This window comes from Eretmochelys imbricata, chromosome 3 (assembly GCF_965152235.1).
Source record: "Eretmochelys imbricata isolate rEreImb1 chromosome 3, rEreImb1.hap1, whole genome shotgun sequence".
Classification (NCBI taxonomy): domain Eukaryota; kingdom Metazoa; phylum Chordata; order Testudines; family Cheloniidae; genus Eretmochelys; species Eretmochelys imbricata.
The window spans coordinates 132,198,472-132,218,821 of record NC_135574.1 but is presented as its reverse complement, the minus strand read 5'-3'; the positions used below and the strand labels follow the sequence as shown (position 1 = coordinate 132,218,821).

At 37.5% G+C, this 20,350-nt stretch overlaps 1 protein-coding gene across 2 annotated transcripts in view; it reads left to right on the top strand.

Annotated features, from left to right (window-relative positions):
• The window catches only part of SIPA1L2 (signal induced proliferation associated 1 like 2), a 134,722-nt gene that overhangs the window by 69,581 nt on the left and 44,791 nt on the right, over positions 1-20,350 (top strand). For both annotated transcript variants that reach the window (XM_077811836.1, XM_077811835.1), the window contains exons 9-13: positions 8,397-8,654; positions 11,927-12,010; positions 13,636-13,736; positions 14,290-14,393; positions 17,774-18,165. In XM_077811836.1, the coding sequence (XP_077667962.1) occupies positions 8,397-8,654; positions 11,927-12,010; positions 13,636-13,736; positions 14,290-14,393; positions 17,774-18,165 (939 nt within the window). The remainder of the gene's footprint in view (positions 1-8,396; positions 8,655-11,926; positions 12,011-13,635; positions 13,737-14,289; positions 14,394-17,773; positions 18,166-20,350) is intronic.

Genomic DNA, 20,350 nt, shown 5'->3' with positions numbered 1-20,350 from the left:
AGCTTTACATTAAACTTTTAAGTATCATATTAGCCTAATGTAGCTCCTTCAGGGTGCATCCTAGAAGCCCTTCATGTAGGAGCTCGAATAACTATTGAAAGGTTTCAGAGCTTCATGGTTTTTAAAGCTGATAATGTATTGTTGCAGACTGCTTCATAAGTGTATTAAACTAAAATGTTGTTTGCAATAATATTTTAACATTGCAGATGACCACAGCTGCTGCTTTTTATGTGCTAAGCTGCAGTAATCAGCACTGCCGGTCACTCTAGTGTTAGCTGTCCCACTTAGGCATGTAGGTGGTACTTTTATAGTAATTTACCAGCATAAACTTAGCATTGCTATAGGTTAACACATGGTTTCTAAACAGAGGATCCTTAAATATTTGAGTCCATCTATTTAGCTCAGAGGCCTGAGTACTAACCTACATGCCATTATGAAGGGGAAGAAATGTTCTGGCTTCTGATGTGCTGATCTAGAAACTGACTCTGTCATCTGTATTTTCCCTTCTGGTCATATTTGCTATCTAACTTTTTGAATCAGGGATCTTTTCTTAGTCTATTTGTCAAAACAATATGTTGGACGATATTGGGGAAAACTCTCCAGCAATTCCCTTTTTCTATTTTACATCATTTAAATATCTTCATAGGAGCATAAGGCTTAGCTTTGGTCTTTGCATTTAAAAAGTAGGTGCAAACGCTTTTGTTAAATACAAATGCCCACATATACCTATCAAACAATGCAATAAAGTGTAGCAAACAAAGGCTCGTTAGCAACCCAGCTAAATGTTGAACAGTAAATTAAATACGATTTCAGCAGTTAGCCAGGATAATTCTCTAGATCCAAAATAACAGTGTCAGTATTTGGCTGGAAACCTACTAGTAGATTATTTCACATGTCCCCAATACACAGAGTAAATGCAATGATGACCTTCTCTTTCTGTGAACTGCAGTACTTATTCTCTGTATGGTTGTTGTGAAGTAATACAGTATGCCATTCAATCTTAATGCTTGACTGCTCTGATCTAATACCCAAAAAACACCAAACAGCATATTTTTCTTTCTGTGATTTCAAGGAGGAGGATGATCAAAAATACTTTGATATAAGCTATATATTTACCTGTTTTTAAGTGACTGGGACAGGGTTGGATAACTTCATTGCTTCTTATGGTTTTGTATGTGAAGTCCAATGTGTACTTATTCAGCTTATAAAAGTTGCTTGATTAGATCTGATAGTGATTTGAAATAGAGTTGTTTACAAACCTCTGTTTACAGGAACAATGTCTACAATCACATAGTCATTGGTTAGCTAAAGGGACATATTCTCCAGTTGAGGCAAGTAGCTACAAAACTTGAAGGTATTAATCTTAACTGAGAAAGGAGTAATTTGGTGATATAACATGCTTTTAGATATGTGATAAACTAGATAATCGTAATTGTCCTTCTGGACTTAAAATCTATGAAAATGTGGTTAAACATTTAAAATACTTTTTTGGATTTAAGGATGTGGAGAATGACATATACATATTCTAGAAAGACCTTGTTCAAGTTACCAAACTAAGAGGTAAGATCAATATCTGGAAAAGTCTGAATTTGTAAGTGATGTTATCAGCTTAAAGCAAAAGCTTCTCACACTCAGGATACATGGGAGAGAGGATAAGGGAGGAATGCAGAGTATTGGGAATCAAATCAGGGGTAGTTTAGATAACCATTCACATAACTGAAGTTCCTAATCCAATAATGACAATCTGTGTAGATAATTACATCCCAAAAATTACATTAAAAGGAGTGGGCGGGTTTCAAACAGCCTGTCAAGGGCCTATAAAGGGCTCCATTGTTTTGTTTTTTGTTTTTGCTTTTAACTTTATGTTCATGAAGAGCTTGGAAGATGAATTCTTACAGTTAACCATTATGTCTACCATGAAAACCTACATGCACAAGAGTGGTGCTCAAAAGTGTTAGCTGCAGCATGTCCATGAAAAAGATCAGAAAAATGCAACCAGTCTATGCATTTATTTTAAATATATTAAATTTGACCATGTTCCTGAAGAGTTCTTCTACTCTCACTTTTGAGCCTTCCTTAGCTAGTGAGGAGGTTGATTTGGGTGTGTCAGACTTGTGGGTCCCCAAGGCTCTGATTCAGGACAGAAAGTTGCCTAGTGGTTGCTAGTGCAACTATTATGGACATAGACTCTGAAAGCAGTTTCATTATTGAAAGCATGGGACAGAATTTTGGCTCATCAGGTAGAGCTGACTACTTGGCCACAAATGAGAAATTTTTGTTTGCTGGTTCTTTTGGTAGAAAACAGCCCTGTAATTAATTTAGAAAGACTTTTTACCTAGCAAATGCAGAGGAAAGCAAGAATTAAAGTTTTGGTTTTGTCAGAACACCTAATAAGGTGTAAAGCCAGCATTTTTGGCTGATGTACGGTTTCACTCTTGCCTCCTGGTTCTGTTTCACTTGTTTGCTTTTTCCAGTCAAATTCCTCATCTTCCTTTGTGAACTGTAAAACTGGGTTCACGAACATTTTCCACCTTAGTGAGAGAGTATGCTTATACGTATGTTTGAAGGAACATATAGAGGCAGTCACATGCTGGATGGAACTTGTAGAATGGTTGGAAAAGGGCCACACAATTGACAAAGGTATGCAAACTTTCTGTCAGGTGCAGAAAGACATAAAGAGCAATATTTTGCCTCATTCGTTGGATATTTTGCTGAACTTAGGTGAGAGATTTAGTTTTGACAGGTTCAGATGAGAAATTAGACAGTCCTCGTAATGGGAGGTTTCTGGGTTTATTTGAATTGCTTGCAGAAATGATAGTATGTTGAGAGATCATGTGGAAACCATTAAGGCCAGTAACGCAGATGTGACATATTATCAAAATGAATTTATCAATAGGATCACAAGAAAAGTATGACAGGTTTTTGAGAAGATTAGGAAAGCTAAATAGTTATCTGTTGTGTTTGACTGTACTCCTGAATAGAACAAATGTTTCTAGTGTTAAGGTGTCACAACGTTCTGAAAAATGGAGAGAAGTTTGTTGAGAATTGTGTAGATTTCATTGCTAGCCACACAAAAACTGGGTAGTGTATTAAGGAGATTATTTTAGAGAAACTGAAAAAAAGATGGTTCAGATATGGCTGATTGCCGTGGACAAAGCTATGACAATGGAGGTAATGAGGCTGCAGCATACGAACAAGTTCAAAATCAAATTAATCAGGAAAATCAATATACGTCTCTCAACCCATGTACTGCTCACTCACTGAATCTTGTAGAAGCTGCTGCAATGGTTCTCTAAATTCTTCTATTTTTTGAATTGTTCAGAGATTGTATATCCTGTTTTCCACTTCTTCTAGTTATTGGGATGTGTTGAAAAAGCATATTTGCATTATATTAAAATGCCAAAGCATGACAAGATGGTCAGTAAAGGTTAGGGTGACCAGATAGCAAGGGTGAAAAATCGGGACAGGTGCTGGGGGCAATAGGCACCTATATAAGACAAAGCCCCAAATTTTGGGACTCTCCCTATAAAATTGGGACATCTGGTCACTCCAGTAAGGATAGAGGCCATACATCCACTACAAAATCAGATTGAAGGTATTCTTGATATGTTAGACAAATTCCAGGTTTCACACAATCATACCCCAGAGCTTAAGTCAGAAATTGATAGCTTGCAAACAAATTTCAGAGTTTTCAGTTTTGTTTTGTTTGAGATGTGGTATACTATCTTATGTAAGAAAGATAGGGTATAAAACAAACCTTACTTAAGCAGTTGCTTAACTGATTACCCATACCACCTCTCTTACAGATCTTTGAATTTTGATTGCTTTATTAAATGTAAAGGACTTGAAAGCTGAAATTAGTTTATAGAGTATATTAAGCATCTTTAACAGCAGCCACTAATAGTATAGGATATAAGAAGACTACAATAGCATTGTACTATAATTAGAAAACTTGTACTGAATCACTATTTTGGGAAGGTGACTTTGTTTAGATTTTTGACTGAGTCCCTCAGAATAGGGGTTCCTTGTGTCAAATGGTTATTAACTCCATTGTTGCTAATACAACAGAGGAAAAACCAAAGATCCAAAGATAGATAAAATAATTTGGTCAATTGCTTGCATGCTAATTCACCAAGTTCTCCTTCTCTATGGATCTTTAGTAGACAGCCCTTTTAACTAATATTCTAAATAATTATATTAGACCCAGGATCTAACACTCCCAACTATCTAACATTACTTCTACGTTTATGACAGACAATACAGACAGAGTGCAGTTCAAGAAGCTTGCACACATGGCCTCATTTTATGTCTGTATGCATCTAGAACTTGAAGGGCAGTATGAAATCATTACTGTCATACACACACATTCTACAATCTTGGTTAACAACAGTAACTTGTTGCATTTTAAAGCTGCTTTACAACAAAATTGATTGGAATCTTTTACAAAACAAAGGGACACAGTAACTCTGTGACAACCTTTAGATCACATGCGCAAGCATATACACCACCATACTAATTAGGTACCCAGTTTCAGGAAGTGATCAATTGACTGATTTGACCTGTTACCCAAGAGAAAGTATGTTACTTTATCACCAGATGTTTGTTCAGCTGCCCGCTTTCAACTCAGTTATTGTTCATACCAGGAGTTGACAGTGCAAACACGGGTAGAGCAAAGGACAGACATGACTATAGTTTTTTTTCCCCAATGCACTAGCAGGCAACCCAATGCTGGAAAATATAGAGAGATAGTTAAAGGTACCTGTCTGAGATAGGTACTTTGTCACCAGGAGGACTCCAGATGTCTGATCCTGGACCTCAGTCTTCTTCCTTCCATGTGTCTTTGGCTTTCAGGAAGCAATGTGCTGAAGGAGACAGACCTGTTTTATCCTATTTCTGCTGGGTGGTCCAAGTTTGTTCCTTTTCTTCGAGGTACTAGTGTGGACCAATCAGATGGTGATTTGTTCTTCTTCCAAAGATTTGAAACATCCAACCAAAATGAATCATCCTTTATCACCATCCTATCAGGGAACAAGACATCACATTGGCGGTTCTAGCAACTGGGGCTGGAATGTTCCAATATCTGTGTGCAACACATCTCATCATACCAGCTTGTGTAAGACAAGTTAAGCCATAGCTTTGATATCACTATCTTGGAACCATCTGTTTTGCTCTGGTCAGCAACTTTCTCTGCAAGTCACTTTCCATAGGTCCCATTGTGGTGCATCTCTTGGCCAACTTTGCAGTTGTGCTTATTCAAGCTGCAATTTCTCCATCAACATTATACTAGTTGCTGAAATCTCCAGTTTAAAGTTAATATAACTTGTACAAAGACCTTCCATGTTCTTTGATGCTCTTTAAACTTGTTTTAACTGTCCATTATACAATGCAAAGTCACTTCTAGAACTATTGTTCTTTACCAGACCAGAACAACTGTATAAATCCTTCCATTCCTGTTCTCCTTGTTTTAAAAACAATGGGACCTTATTATGTATGGCTGAGCTGACACTGTACATTATTGTGACACTGACACAGCTGACACTGTGCATTATTAATCAATTATATTTCTGATTATTTCACTCTGATAGTGTTCATATAAACACAAGCTTTGATTTCAGTTCCTTTTATTTACTGCCTCTCACCACACCTGTATATCACTAAATAACATAAGCATGCTTGATTGCAAATATTAGCCTTACTACTTCACTAAAATAAAATAAATCAATATGAATGCAAGCCCTTTCTTTTCCTAATAGGATTGCCCATGAGGTAAACCTTGTCATCTTCCTCTTCTAGCCTTGGTCCCACCTGTATGAGGTCAGCTCTTCGAGTCCTCCTTCTCCAGTCCAGTCTGTCTTGAAGCAGTTCCTTGGAAATTCCACAGTTATTCATATCCTTATATGACATCCATCCATCCAGATTTGGCTCTTCCAACCCTTCTCTTACCCTCTGCTCCTAAATTTAACACCCTTTTTCCTATATATTCTTTGCACATGCCAAAACCGGTTAAGCATGGATTCCCTTAGCTTTTCTGTATTTGGTACCTTTCCCTAATTCATTCATTCCAAACATGGTCCATCCTTGTAGCTCCAAACATTCATCTTAACATTTTTATTTCAACTGTATTCAGGATCTGCTCTTGTCTCTTCCCAGTCAGTGCCCAGCACTTAGATCCATATAAAAGTGCAGCCCAATTACCATCTTGAAGATCTTACTTTTCAATTTAATAGGCATTCTCCTCTCACACATCACTCTTTTCACAGGAGTAAACCCTGTTAAAGTTTACAATATTTTGCCCAAAGTTTCTCACTTTATAGTCAACTTTCTATGTTATAGATATAACTTAACTTAATTACAATATTAGATTCCATCAGGTTCCCTGTTTTTCACTGCTGTATCTGTTAATATATAATATCTTAATGTTTGATATTAATTTAATTTTTAATTTATTCACTCTCTCGTTCACAGAAAGGGAAAAGGGGAAGTCTCTTTAGCAGCACCAGTGGTACACTCTTGTAAAAGGCTGCAGCTATTCTGAGTTTGCTCAGACAGTCTGAAGAAATCTTACTGTTAGACCTTAAGTTTTTATTCTCATTTCCATCAGTTCTATCTTTTTCTAAAACAGGCTTGATGTCTGGGCAATTCTTCAACAGTAATAACTCATAACTTCGGGGCCTTTGTTACTATACTGACCAAAAATTAATTTTGTGAGCAAAAAAATGGCAGAGTCCACATCTTGACATTCAAACAGCTGGCAGTTTACTTGGTGGTCTTCGAGATGCTTTATCAGAATTATGGGCTTCTGGGTTCATTGCTTCTGCTGCTTCATAGGCCCACACAGTAGGGATATTTATTCAGCTCGAAGGAGGAAAGTAATGCCAGGCAAACTTACAAAGGATGAAAGGTGAACAGGTCCCAAAAAAAGTTCTTGGATGTGAGGCTTTCAATCCCCAGTTAGAGACAATATTAACACGGTTTGATGATAGGATGTGTAAACAGGATGCAGCCATAAAAAGGGCTGCTTTTTTGATGGACGAGATACTGAAGTGTCTCAATAACGAAGACCTAAAGAGGCATGCTTAAAATTTAGCAAGCCAGCTAGCCCTGGGAATTTAAACTGAGTACTGAGAATGAGATGGAGTTCTTTGCCACTTTTTGCAAGTGAATCTTTAAGGATGACGTGTGTGTGCGTGTGTTAAAAAAAAAAAAAAAAAAGAAAGGCGCTCATTGATCTCCTTAGCTATAGAGACAAACGGTCTATAGATGAGTTTCCCTGACACAGAAATAGGTCTGCATAGTTTTTGCTATCTTCCTGTAACCATAGCTGCTAATGAAAGTAATTTCACCTGGTTGAAACTCAAGACCTAGCTAAGAGTGTCCATAGAGCAGGAAAGGGTTAAATGATCTGCTAGTTATTTCTGTAGAGAGCTTGGAAGCAAGGCGGGTGGACTGGGATGAGCTAATTAATGAGATTGCATCAGAGAAGGCTTGGAAGGTCCATTTGTAAAAGTACTTAGCAGTGATTGTGGGTTATTTGTTATTATTTACATTGGGGACGGCGGCACAGCGGAGGTGGATTTGAATCTTCCAGCCAGACGCAGAACATCGCTGGCACAGAATTGAGAAATGCCGAAATTCAGAAACCCTGGGATGTATTTCAGCGTACTCAAGTGATTACAGACCCTTTTGCTCCAGCTGTCCTTTCAGCCTGTCCTTGTCTCAGTCTCTTCCATCCCTCTACGTGCCCTCTTTCTCTTTACCAGTGGTTCCCAAACTTGTTCCTCTGCTTGTGCAGGGAAAGCCCCTGGCGGGCCTGGCCGGTTTGTTTACCTGCCTGGCATACACAGAGAAGTAATCAATAATACCAGGTACTACATAAAAGTAAATAAGGTTGCAGGAGAAACTATACATTAAATATTTTTCAACTTGTATGATATTGTATAAATTGAGAAATCATGTGTGATCATATCATTTGACTTGTAGTGTGATGCGTACACACAAGGGAACAGAGTTAAGACTGCACTTGCAACCTTAATGTTGACATTTCCTGACTTCTGAGTGCTTAACTGGGCAATCTTTATAGTTCTCAGATTTTAGTTTTTATTTATTATTTTGTATAATGCAGAATTTAAGACACGGATAAACTTTCAGTATCTTATACTGCTTTTTCACTTCGAAAGACAGACATCTGAAACGCTGGTTTCCACATAGTAGTGAACCGTTTACATTATTTTTTTGCCAGATAAGTGGTTTGTTTGTTGAAGTGTGCAAAAGACAGTGCTATATGGGAATGTTTGTGCCTTTGTAAGAAAAATATACCCTACCTTTTATGGTAGAAAGATTTTTGGTATTTTTTTCCCCTCCAGTAAGATTTATCAGCATTTTTGTGTGTCCTGCAGGGGTTGTTCAGAACTATGCCGAATCCCCATGGTGGAATATAAACTCGACAGCGAAGGCACCCCATGTGAGTATAAAACCCCTTTCAGAAGGAATACTACTTGGCATCGGGTGCCGACTCCTGCTGGGCAGCCTCTTTCTCGTGCATCTCCAATCCTAGGAACATCTGACAGACTGCAATGCCAGCAGCTTCTCCAGCAGGCTCAGACAGCCATTCCTCGCAGCACTTCCTTTGATAGAAAGCTGCCAGATGGTGCAAGGTAATATACTCTCCATTTAATTCCTGTCATTTTCCTAAATGCTTCACTTGTAAACCTTTTTAGGCCTTGGTATAAAGTTATTTTTAAAGCCTTTTTCGATCATTCATTCATTACTCTGTTGGGTTTTAACAGGGATTTAAGTTTGAGATTTAAGCGCCAAAGTGAACCCAGTGAATGAACCACAGTTCATCCTAGTTGAAACAAATGACGTCTGAGTTTAGTGATAGTGTACAGTAGTACTACTCATAATTAGAGATGGGCAGAATTTTGTGGACTAATAGTTTATTCACTAAACAATGCAGTTTCTTGTAGACCAAAGCTATTCATGAATTCAGCTATCCCACTTAAATTAGGTTGAATTTGGTGAATAGTTTTGTGTCCTCCTGTAAAATAAATAAATAAAGCAAAATGTTTTGTTTGACATTTTCAAAACATTTTGACTTTTCATTTTGAAATCTTTTGTTTCAAAATTTTGCTAGATTTATTTTAGAAAACAAAAAGGTGTAAAAACCAGCTGAAAACTTTGAGCAGGAGATTGGACTGATTGAACTCCTGAAGTCCCTTCTAACCCTGATATTCTGTGAAAATGAAACAAAACAAAAATAAAAAAAATGTTTCTGGTCAAAAACCACATTTTTTCACTTTATCAAGAAAAACCTACTTTTCAGGTTGGCACCGGTCCCCAAAATTGTTTTTGAATTATCAAACCAAAAAATGAGTAATTCACTCATCACTATTTCATAACTTCACCCCATGAGGACTACCAACCATCTCCTTCAACCCCAAATCAAATGAAACAGAAGCTGACTGGCTACTTTTGCTCTAAGCTGAGGCACAATCAGTGATGTCATGGAAACCTATTTAGATGAGTGATAAGCATAAATAAAACAAACCTGTCTCTCGCAAAATGAATGATTTAAGTTAATTTATTGTATTATGGACACAGTTTCAAAGGATTCTGTAATTCATTACCACTCCGTCTGCTTTGCTTTTTTTCTCTGCTTATTAAAAAAAAGAGAACTTGTGATGTAAAAATATCAAACCTCTTACATTATGGTGAAGTATTTTAAAGGTAATTATGAATCATTTTACTCCTTGAAAAGGGATACAGATCTTTAAAAAAAAAAAAAAAACTGTTAATGCATTTGACTCTTTAATTCTCACCAAATAAGGTAAACAAATTCATTTCTTTAACATAATTCTTTCCCCATTAATTTCTTTTTTATTTGGAATTGTCCCTCCTTTATGCCCTTTCCCCTTTAACCATGCAGTTTCTCTAACCTCCAGGCAAAACAGATCTCATGACTGAAATCTCCTAATTTGTATAAAAATCTAAAATTTGTCATGTATTGGTTTTGAAAATTTCTGCTCTCTGGCCCCAAAAAGCATAAATTATTACTGTACTGAAGGAGAAATAATTGATAGTATTTTTACATTTTGTTTAAAACATCTCAGTTAGGCTATTAGTAATAGTAATGCACATTTTAAAACTTGTCCTGAGGGAAAGAAGGTTCTGAGTTAATGCTTTGCATATTTTACATCTTGTTTCAAAAATGCATTTTAACTAACCACGCTTAATGTTAGATTACTTAAGATCACTTTACTGACCCATTCTTTTGTTCCTTGTTAAAGTCCAATGTTAAAAGGGCAGTTGTACTAAATATCTAATTTTTTGGATTTGTGAAGCTCTATTAGAAAACAGTACTTAAATATTTATTCAACAGTTAATAAAATGCTATTAATTCCCACAGCACATTACAAATATAAGCCCCAATCCTGCAAACATGTTTGTGTATTCATAACTAAGTGAAGCACATGCATACATGTTTGGAGGACTGAGGCCTTAAATACAGTGAGCCATTGCTTGCCCTGAAAAGCTTACTATATAATAGAAATAGGACTAGTTTAACAAAGACAAAACATTAGCTAGCAGGTCAGGATAGGCAGGGTGGGGAGATTAATGATGAAAACAATTTGCTTGTGGAGGTGAGGTTTTAAAAAGGGATATAGAGAAGAGAGATGGTGCCCAATGGGTGAGGACTCTTCCAGACATGGGAAGCAGCATGGTAAAATCCATGAAGCAGAGAGATGGGAAGATGATAAAAGAAAAGGTTTGGAACTAGCCTATGGAATTAGATACTGAGTAGAGAAAAATAGGAGAGAATGGTATTATATAGGACCTTGTTGGTGAGGATGAGAAACTCAGATTTACTGAGGTCAGACTATGAAGCCTATAGAGAGTTTCTAGGAAATAGGTGGTTACTTTAGCAGCAGCATTTCAGACAGATTGGAGAGGAGTTGGGGCTAGGAAGGGCAGTGAGATGAGACATTAATATGGTAGATAACAAGGTTAAGAAATACAGATTATATAGCACTAGGGACAATGAGAAAAGGGTGAATTTTAGAGATTAAAAAGGAAGAAATGACACAAGTTAGAAACTGGATATATGAAGAAAATGGGAAGGGGGAAGGGAAAGAAGGATGAGGAATCAAGAGTATGGGGCTGGGATCCACAAGATAGTGGAGTTGAAAGTTGGCAATGAGAAGCAAGGTGAAAGAGCAATTAAAGGAAGAATTTGGAGATACAAGAATTTTTGTCACACAGTTGTTAATGCGAGACATGATGTTCTTTAAAAGTATAATAATAAAATTCCCTTTAAAATGCCTTCATGTTACCCACATAACGTATATGAAGGATGACCTAGTTCTCAATTGGATGAAGGTACTGATATTATGCATTCCATAGTGTAATCAAAGCCCTCACCATTTCTGGTATATCATAGTACATGTTAGTAATTGTTTCTGGTTGGGAAGGTGCTTTTTTTCATTGTGGGAGTTTCCCATATTCAAAACTGAGCAAAGTCCTGCTTTGCTTACTCGTGCAAGTAACTTAAACTCTTTGTTCAAATGAGACTACTTATATGAATAAGGAGAGTGGGATTTGGCCATTAGTCTGTTAAAACCTAGTCTGTTCTCTGCTTTTGTGTTTCATGGTGTCTTTTTAAGATTTACATATGGAAATATCCTGCCAATAACAAACTGGGAAATATTATTTTCTAAAATGCTTAAATGACATGAATTGTAGGAAATAAGTCTAACTGTAAAATCCCAATAGGAATATACTTAAAGTATTCAAACTGCAATCTGTGTGCCTCATTTTTAATTGTAAAAATGAATTTATTTGTAAAATAAATAAATAACAGACCAGTTAAAGATTTTGAAACTCCACAAATACCTCAGTGCACTGTTAATGATTCTAGTCAACATTACAGAAGTTCACCGAGCAACCAGTCCTCCTCCAGTGACCCAGGACCCAGCGGGAGTAGCCAGTGGAGACAGCAAGTGGGATATGACGGGTACTGGTGATTTTATATCTCACTGTAACTCCCATATATAATTCTTTATGAAACAGAATTTATGTACAAGCTAAATATTAAATAGTCCCATTTGCGATGGAAATGTAGTTTAAATAGAGGGCATCACAGGCCTAGTCTGATCTGAGATACCTCAGTGTAAATCAGTGGTGGTTTTCCAGATTTGCACCACTGTAATTGAGTTCAGGATTTGGTCCTCAAACTAATGTGGAAAATTTGTGAATTTCTACCCACAAATTGAGATCCCTTGCAAATTAATGAGGATCAGGAAAAGTACTTGTGATACTACCCTAAGTAAACTGGAAGCAGGGACTCTCATGCAATGTGTACACAAACACAGTTTGGGAACCACACTAGTTAGTGCTTTAGCGCTGGATTAGGACAGCCTACGTTCAGGAACCAGCTTGAGACTCCATTCCAGTCTGGTTTCTACTTCCCTTTGCTTTAGTGGGCGTAATATTCTGTGTCAGTCCTTTTACTGGTGCAAATTATTTCTCCCTCTGCACTTGCTCCAGTGACATCTACTTCCTATCCACTTGCACGGGAGGCTGACTTAGTATCCCCGTGGCAGCTGGTCTCTTTTCCCCGGGCAGGCTCCAGCAATATGGGTAGTTCTTTCACATAAGTGTTAATGGGGCTTGTTACTTCCCCTTACTTCCCTGCACAGGAGGATTCACAATTGAGCTGTTAGTGAATAGGAACCCCTCCCAAAAAGTATGTTAAATGTTTAAGGTCACCAAAAAGTTAACTAACTCAATTCTAATACATATTTTCTATGTGAGATCTGTTCTTCATTACTGTGAATGTAGCACTTTGGTTGCATGTATCTACTGCTTGGTAACATTTTTGCTGTTAAATATTGAGATACAGAAATACACAAGCTGCCTAATTTAAAAACACTTGAGACATGATACTCAGAGTTAATTAAGTTATTTTTATAATAAAATATGGACACACAAATCATCTTCTTGTCTGTTATCAGCAGAATATTGCCTTGACATGTTTGATTATGTGTAAAATATCCCATGTAGCAGATATGTGTATTGTCTTGGAACCTGCTCAAGGAATTTCAGATTAAGAGTGCCTGACATCTGTGAAAGTGGAAGTGTTTCAAGTAATGGATTTAGTACTGGTGTGTGTAGAGCCATCAATTCCAATTTTGAATAAAAGGCAAAATTTTCAAACCTCGGTTCAGTAGATGCAAAATATGTTGTGCACCCATTTCATTAGTAGAATCCTACATTTGCACATACTGTCGGATATTTGTGTGCATAGAAGTGGGAACTGGTCCATGGAACAGCTAGTTGATGCATTTTCATGGTCCATCCATTGTATGGGGCTTTGAATGTTTGGCCCCAAAAATGTAGGGGTTTTTAATCTAGCATTATTTGTTTATAATTAATCCTAAACAGTGTTCTGCCAACAAACTTACACTTAGATATTTTTACTTAGAGTAACAAATTTCCCAATACTATTTGCTTGCTGGGTGGTGGTGATTGTTTACAGTTAATGACCTACGAAGATTTTCACCTTGGAAAGTTCCTTGTGGGATAATCCAGTTTTGTAGTTAAGAAAGAAACAACTTGATCGTCTGCTTATGTTACAAGGTGCCAATCCCCTTTACTTCATGAACACCAAGGTTCAAGTCCACTGGAGTGTGAAGGAGGCAGAGAACGAGAGGAAACTTTGGAAGGAACCAGATATGCTGGTAATAATAATACCATATATTAAAAGTAAATAATCTTCCTAGGATATACAAGTAAAGTTAACTACTGGTTCTGATGATGATCCTAATTTCAATTTATATAGAACCTTTCATCCCAAAGGATCCTAAAGTGCTTTAAAATGAATGCAGCATCAGTGAAATGCAGCCAGCTCCGAGGTGGTAAGAGGAAACTAAACGCAGTGTAACAGTCAGAATAGGATAGATTTTGACCACAGAACACTGAGGCAAATTCTTACCCTTTTATAGGAAGGGCCATGGAATATTTAAAATAGGCTCAGAACAAACACTTTGATTTCTAAGGTTTCATTCATCTCACAGAGTGGACTGCATAGAACTCTAATTAATGATCTTGGAACAACAAAAGGGTTAGAAAAGTCTGCCAAGGTTTGAACCTGTGATTCCACAGGGTTTAGTTGTCTTAAACCTGATGCTTAAAGCACTGAGTTATGTGCTTTCCCTTTGTACAGTATGTTCATTTTAGAAATCAAGTTAGACTTTTAGAAATCAGAAATTAAAATACGATTATTTATGGCAGAAATGAAGTGGCATGCACCATCCACCAAAGTCTTGAGTTCCTACAAAGACCGGGCTTTACCAAAAGAAGGCAATGGCAAGGAATCGCCAAGCAAACTTTCTCATGTAAGTCTGTTCAAACTTCTCTTCTGCTGTTAAAAACTTGGGTCTGAAAAGACACTTGCAAGAATCTTAAATGTTTAAAATACATTTTAGTAATTCCTGTAGTACAGTTTGGAGTTTGAGAGGCTAATAGTATTGTGCATAGCTATGCAAGGATCTCTGATTCAGCAATGGATGCAGTATTCTCAAACTAAGTGCATTAAAAAGGTCAAGTTCTGGTTTCTGGGACATTGCAGGGATAAAATCCTTACTAATGTGAGCATTGCTATGCTGTCTGATGAGAGCTTCGTTTACATTGGTTTGCTCAGTCATAGGAGCACCTCCCATTATACACATTACATTTATGCATGCCATTTCTTGACATGTTGTATGGGATAACATATGTACTATAATTATCAGCAATCAGCTTTCTTATTATTTGGGCAAAGTTTCCACCTCTAAAGACTGTATCGGGTTAAATGTTCTCTTTTTGTGCCTTTTTAATTGTGGGTGTGAAAGTGGTGGCCTGTTTGTTTTTGTTTTGGTTGTTTTTTTAATGATTTCCAGCTGGATTAAGTGGTGTGCACTAAGAAATGTACTAACTTCACTAGGATTAGAAGTTAAAAGTTATTAAACAGATTCATTTTCTAAATCTAATACAAATGCTATGGCTGCCTTAAGAAAAGATGCATACAAGTTGAAGTATTGGATCAGATAATTGGTCTACCTGGTTCAGTTAGCTTGCATTTAGTAGTGGCCAGTGTCCTATGGTTTAGGGAAAGGAAAAAAATAATAGTAAAGTGCCTTGTTCCCTTAATAGCATTTTGTGTGTTTGTAATACAGAAGTCTTGCTAGATGTACCAGGAAACTGTATGATACTACTTGTAAAAAGTACTAATTTCAATAGGATTATGGGGCCAGATTCTCAGCTGGAGTGAAATTGGCTTTCTGATTTATACAGGCTGTGAATCTGGTCCATGATGTTTGAAAAAAGACCCTCATAATGCTGTTGTGTACAGTACTATACAATCTGACACATGGGGGAAATTACTTCCTGATGTTTTCAGGCAAGGAGAAGTTGCCCAGACGTTTGAGGATTGAGTCACTGTGTAGAATGAATAGCATTAAACCCAGTACCAATACCTGAGATACTGTTCTATTCACTGAACTTCATACATTTATTTTGACTTGGTTATATATATTTGAATGCAGCACAGCATTACTCTATCCTTGAATTACTCAATCAGTCACTTAATTCAAAACTGAAAGAGGCCTATCCAAAGCATAAAAACATAAAAATGGTCATACTGGGTCAGATCAATGGTCCATCTATCTCAGTTTCCTGTCTCTGACAGTGGCCAATGCCAGGTGCTTCAGAGGGAATGTACAGAAAGGGCAATCATCAAGTGGTCCATCCACTGGTGTCCACACCCAGCTTCTAGAACACAGAGGCTAAGGACACTCAGAGTATGGGTTGCATCCCTGCCCATCCTTAATAGTCACCTATGGACCTGTCCTCCATTAACTTACCTACATTTTTGTAACCCTATTATAGTTTTGGTCTTCACAGCATCCTCTGGCAAAGAGTTCCAAAGACTGACTGCGTTGTGTGAGGAAATACTTCCTTTTGTTCGTTTTAAACCTGCTGCCTATTAATTCCATTGGGTGACCTCCAGTTCTTGTATTATGTGAAGAAGTAAATAACATTTCCTTATTCACTTTCTTCACACCAGTCAAGATTTAATAGACCTCTATGATATCTCCTCTTAATAGTCTCATTTCCAAACTGAAAAGTCCCAGTCTTTTTAATCTCTTCTTATATGGAAGCTGTTCCATACCCCAATCATTTTTGCTGCCCAGTTCCTTGGACTGTCCTTTGCTGGAGATGAACACTAAACGAACAACTTTACAGTCTTCAGGAACACATGTTGCTGTTTGGGATACATTGCATATCCACCTCAGTGTCTTTGCTCTTCAGAAATCTTGGATGAATATCATCTTGTCCTGATAATTTACTATACTTGAATTCTAATTGCTCCATGACATCATCATGTCATGACGGAGTTCGGTCGCTGTTAAGGCCACATTGAGATTCCCTATGAAGAGTGGCTGTGGCACATGGAAATACCTGACTCTGAGCTGTAGCTGAGGTATGCTTGTTGAGCTCAAGAGGAGAGCACGCAAAGGTGCTGTTTGCCAGCTCACCCCAATCCTCTGTGCCAGTTCCAGTGCCACACAGGTACTTACTATAGACTAGAGCAGCCTGAAGGAACCTTTTGCTCGGACTGATATTTACATCGCTCCTTCCTGTGTTTTTTTTTACTTCCTGAAGGCTTCCTTCCTTCCTAATGGTTTCTTTCCTCTTCGATGCCATGTTGCATTTGTGGTCCAAACTGAAGCACCTCTGCGCTAGACAACTCTCTAGCAAATCCTTGTGCATCCCATCCCTAGAAATGTGTTCATTTGCATTTCCAGCATCTAGTTCCCTTATAGTGAAGTTGAAAACCATCTCCATAAGGTTCATAATGAACTTAAACCCCCTCTTTCTGTAGCAACTTTTCAAACCGATACTGAGACTTAATTGTCAACGTGCAGTTAGGTGAGGCAGCCTTTTCAGAAGGGCTACCTCTAACAGTTTGGTGTATAACAAATGATGTATCCTTATGTACATTTGCTGGAAGGGGAATCTAATTAAAAATAGTAGTCTACCCTCCTACTTTCCTTCTTACCTAGGCTTCATCTGGCCTGGTCTTGGCTGTCTTGCCTCACAGGTAAATGAATTCAGCTCTTTATAAAATCCCCTCAAATTTTCTACTGACACAACTGTCTGACACAGTTCTTCTAGTCCAGCAGTCATATTGAGCCTGAACCCCCAGAGGTTCAAGTCACTTGCATTTGGTAAACACATTTCACTTGCCTTCATTTCAAGTAGTCATACATGCTGCACCTGATCCAATAAACTGGATATTTCATCTACTCAGAGAGGGTAACAGTAATTCAGTCTTCATTGTTCTTCCGAATTGCAATAGAACCTAATTCAATGGTTTGTTCATTTTAACTATCCACAAATGATAGTTTATGGATGCAAGCATGTCAGAATCAAAAAATTTAAATGTGAATATGGGATTTGCCATATGAGATCAAACCAATGGTCTAATGTCTATTTACCTACCAAAACAATAGACTTATTCTGGAGGAAAGAAAAGTCCCATAATACACCTAGCCAATTGTGCAGTTCACTTCATAGAAGCTGGTTGTGCATTTAGCTTCTTTTGTATTTGGTGTTTGTATTTAACAATGCTGTGCCAAGTATTAAATGCAGGCTAAATAACCTTTGAATAAAGAAAATTAAGTAACCTTAAACGGAAGTAAATATTATTTATAAACTTTGTTTTTTTTTAAAGATTGGAGACAAAAACTGTTCCAGTCACTCCAGCAGCAATACCCTGTCCAGTAATACGTCGAGCAATAGTGATGAAAAGCACTTTGGCTCCGGAGACCTGATGGACCCTGAATTGCTTGGATTAACGTATATTAAAGGGGCTTCTACTGACAGTGGAATTGATACAGCTCCTTGTATGCCTGCTCCTCTTATGGCTCCTTTACACCTTGCTGGCAGCAGGTCTGGGGTGCACAGTCGGGCTGAGCAGTGGACTGAATCTTCTGAAACTCCTGGGCAAGATGATGAACAAGCTAAAATGTATGCTGTACATAGCTATACTTCTGCCATTTCTAGCAGTCATACTATAGCTGAAGGTAGCATGGGAGACCTCAGTGAAATATCCTCTCATTCTAGGTATGTGGTTTTCTATACAAATTAGGTGATAAAATTAGTGACTGAGAGCATTTGCTTTTGTTTGTGCTCATTGTTTCTCTTCCTTGAAAATGCGCTTATGAATTTTAACTTTTTATATTTCAATACATATATGAAGAAGCCAGCAAAAGGCTTTCCCTCACCTTCCATGAGTCTGTTACAGAGGGTGTGTCTGTATGTACGAATTTCTATTTAAAAATCTAATCCAGAGGTGTTAGTTACACAAAAATTTTAAAAAATTTGTAAGAGCATTTAGTATCTTTGGGGGAACACACAATTTATTGAGTCTATATCACTCCTTTGAAATTGATTGACCCACTTTGAAAGGCATAATAACCTACATGTATATTGCACTTTTTCCCCAAAGAACCCCAAAGCACTTTTACCCTTTGAGGTGAAAATGCAGTACCTGTTTAATGGCACTTGACTACATTGGACAAACATTTAGGACGGGAAATGATAACGTCCATATCAGTTTGAACTGGGTAGGGAGTGTTTAGCTAGCAAAATGATGAGCCATTGTTTCAGTCAAGGCCAGTTCACACAATGGTGTCAAACTTGCGCTGTAGTGCCCCTCTAAGTATTTTAGAGAGGAAGAACTTTCCAGTAAGGCCAGAATAAAATGCTTCTGTGATATTTAGTTGTCATGCTACAGTGACACATGATGAGGAGTACAATCTGCTTCATGTTCACCGAGAATTTTGTGGGGATAACCAAGCACCTTGGACAATCAAAGTGCCTTCCCCTTTATTGCAGCCCTATGTGGCGGCACCTTGTAGATTCCTCCTTCTCCTATTTAACAGGATACTTTCATCCATGATTTTCGAAGGGCTTGCCTACATGGGAAAATTTTACAGTTATACCAGTATAATTATACTGATGTAGTTAAACCACTGTAGTTATACCAGGATAAGTCCTTGTGTGGATGCTATTATGCTGGAATAAGAATGTCTTTTTTCAGTTTAGCTTAAACCACTTCAAAGCAACATAAGTTAAATTGGGGAAAAAAGCATACTTCTACCAAAGTAAGCATGTCCACACTAGGAATTGTACCAGTATAACTATAGCTATTTAAATTCACATCTTCCCTTACACTGGTACAGCTTTCCCATGTTGACAAGCTCTAACTCCCTTCACAATCACACACCTCAATTTTGGATGCTTTACATACCTCAAGATCCTTCAGGGTTTTGCCCACAGTGAGCCACATGTTTGCTGCAAGCCTCATGCAAACATTTATACTGACTTGCGTGGATGAAAGTCAGCTACTCATCGTCACCATTTCCTATTATGTGTTTGTGGAGGTCTTCCCAGAAATGTACTCAGATGATCTGACCCTGTGTAGCTTGTGTAGCCTGTCAGGAGCACAGCACAAGGTGGCATACCTGCAGGGCCCTGAGTGTTCTGGGGTTGTGGGATTAATTGGATAAAGCATTTGTCATTTATGTATTGCATAGTACAACATTTTCTCATTTCTTAAACAAGAGAATAACAAAATTGGATAGCACTGTGGGAGTATTGGGAGAATAAACATCTACTGCATGGGCGTGTTAGGAGAATATGTTCATTAATATTGGTGGAGATGTCAGATAATACAATGAGCACCATAGAAAAACCTACTCAGAAATAAGTATATAGTTTATTCCTTGAGAATCCCACTGTAAATAAATTGGTTAGTCTCTAAGGTTCCACAAGTACTCCTTTTCTTTCCACTGTATCGTGACACTTCAGTTCAGCAGCATAGCTATTAAGATGGAATAAATAAATAAACTATACTCTGTCCTGCTGGCAATCAAGTGATCATTAAAATATTGGAATGGGTACAAAATAAGTTTGTAAATTAGTAAAATATCAGCACAGTGTGTTTATATTATTAATGTTAATTTTGCATTAGTATCACTGCCTCCATTATTCCAATTAATTTAAATAACTGTAATAGCTTCAAAAAGAAACCCGTCAAGTTAGCTTGGCACCCCTTTCTCTGATTAGCACATTTTTTCAAGAAGCACTTGGCTGCACATGCTCTTTCAGTACAATGCAACTGATGACATAAGGATTTAATGCTATAGCAATCAGATATAATTCCACTGGAAATATCTGTTTCTTTATATTTGTGTATAGTGAAGCTGTATTGCATACCTTGCCCCTTAATTTAAATTAATGTGTT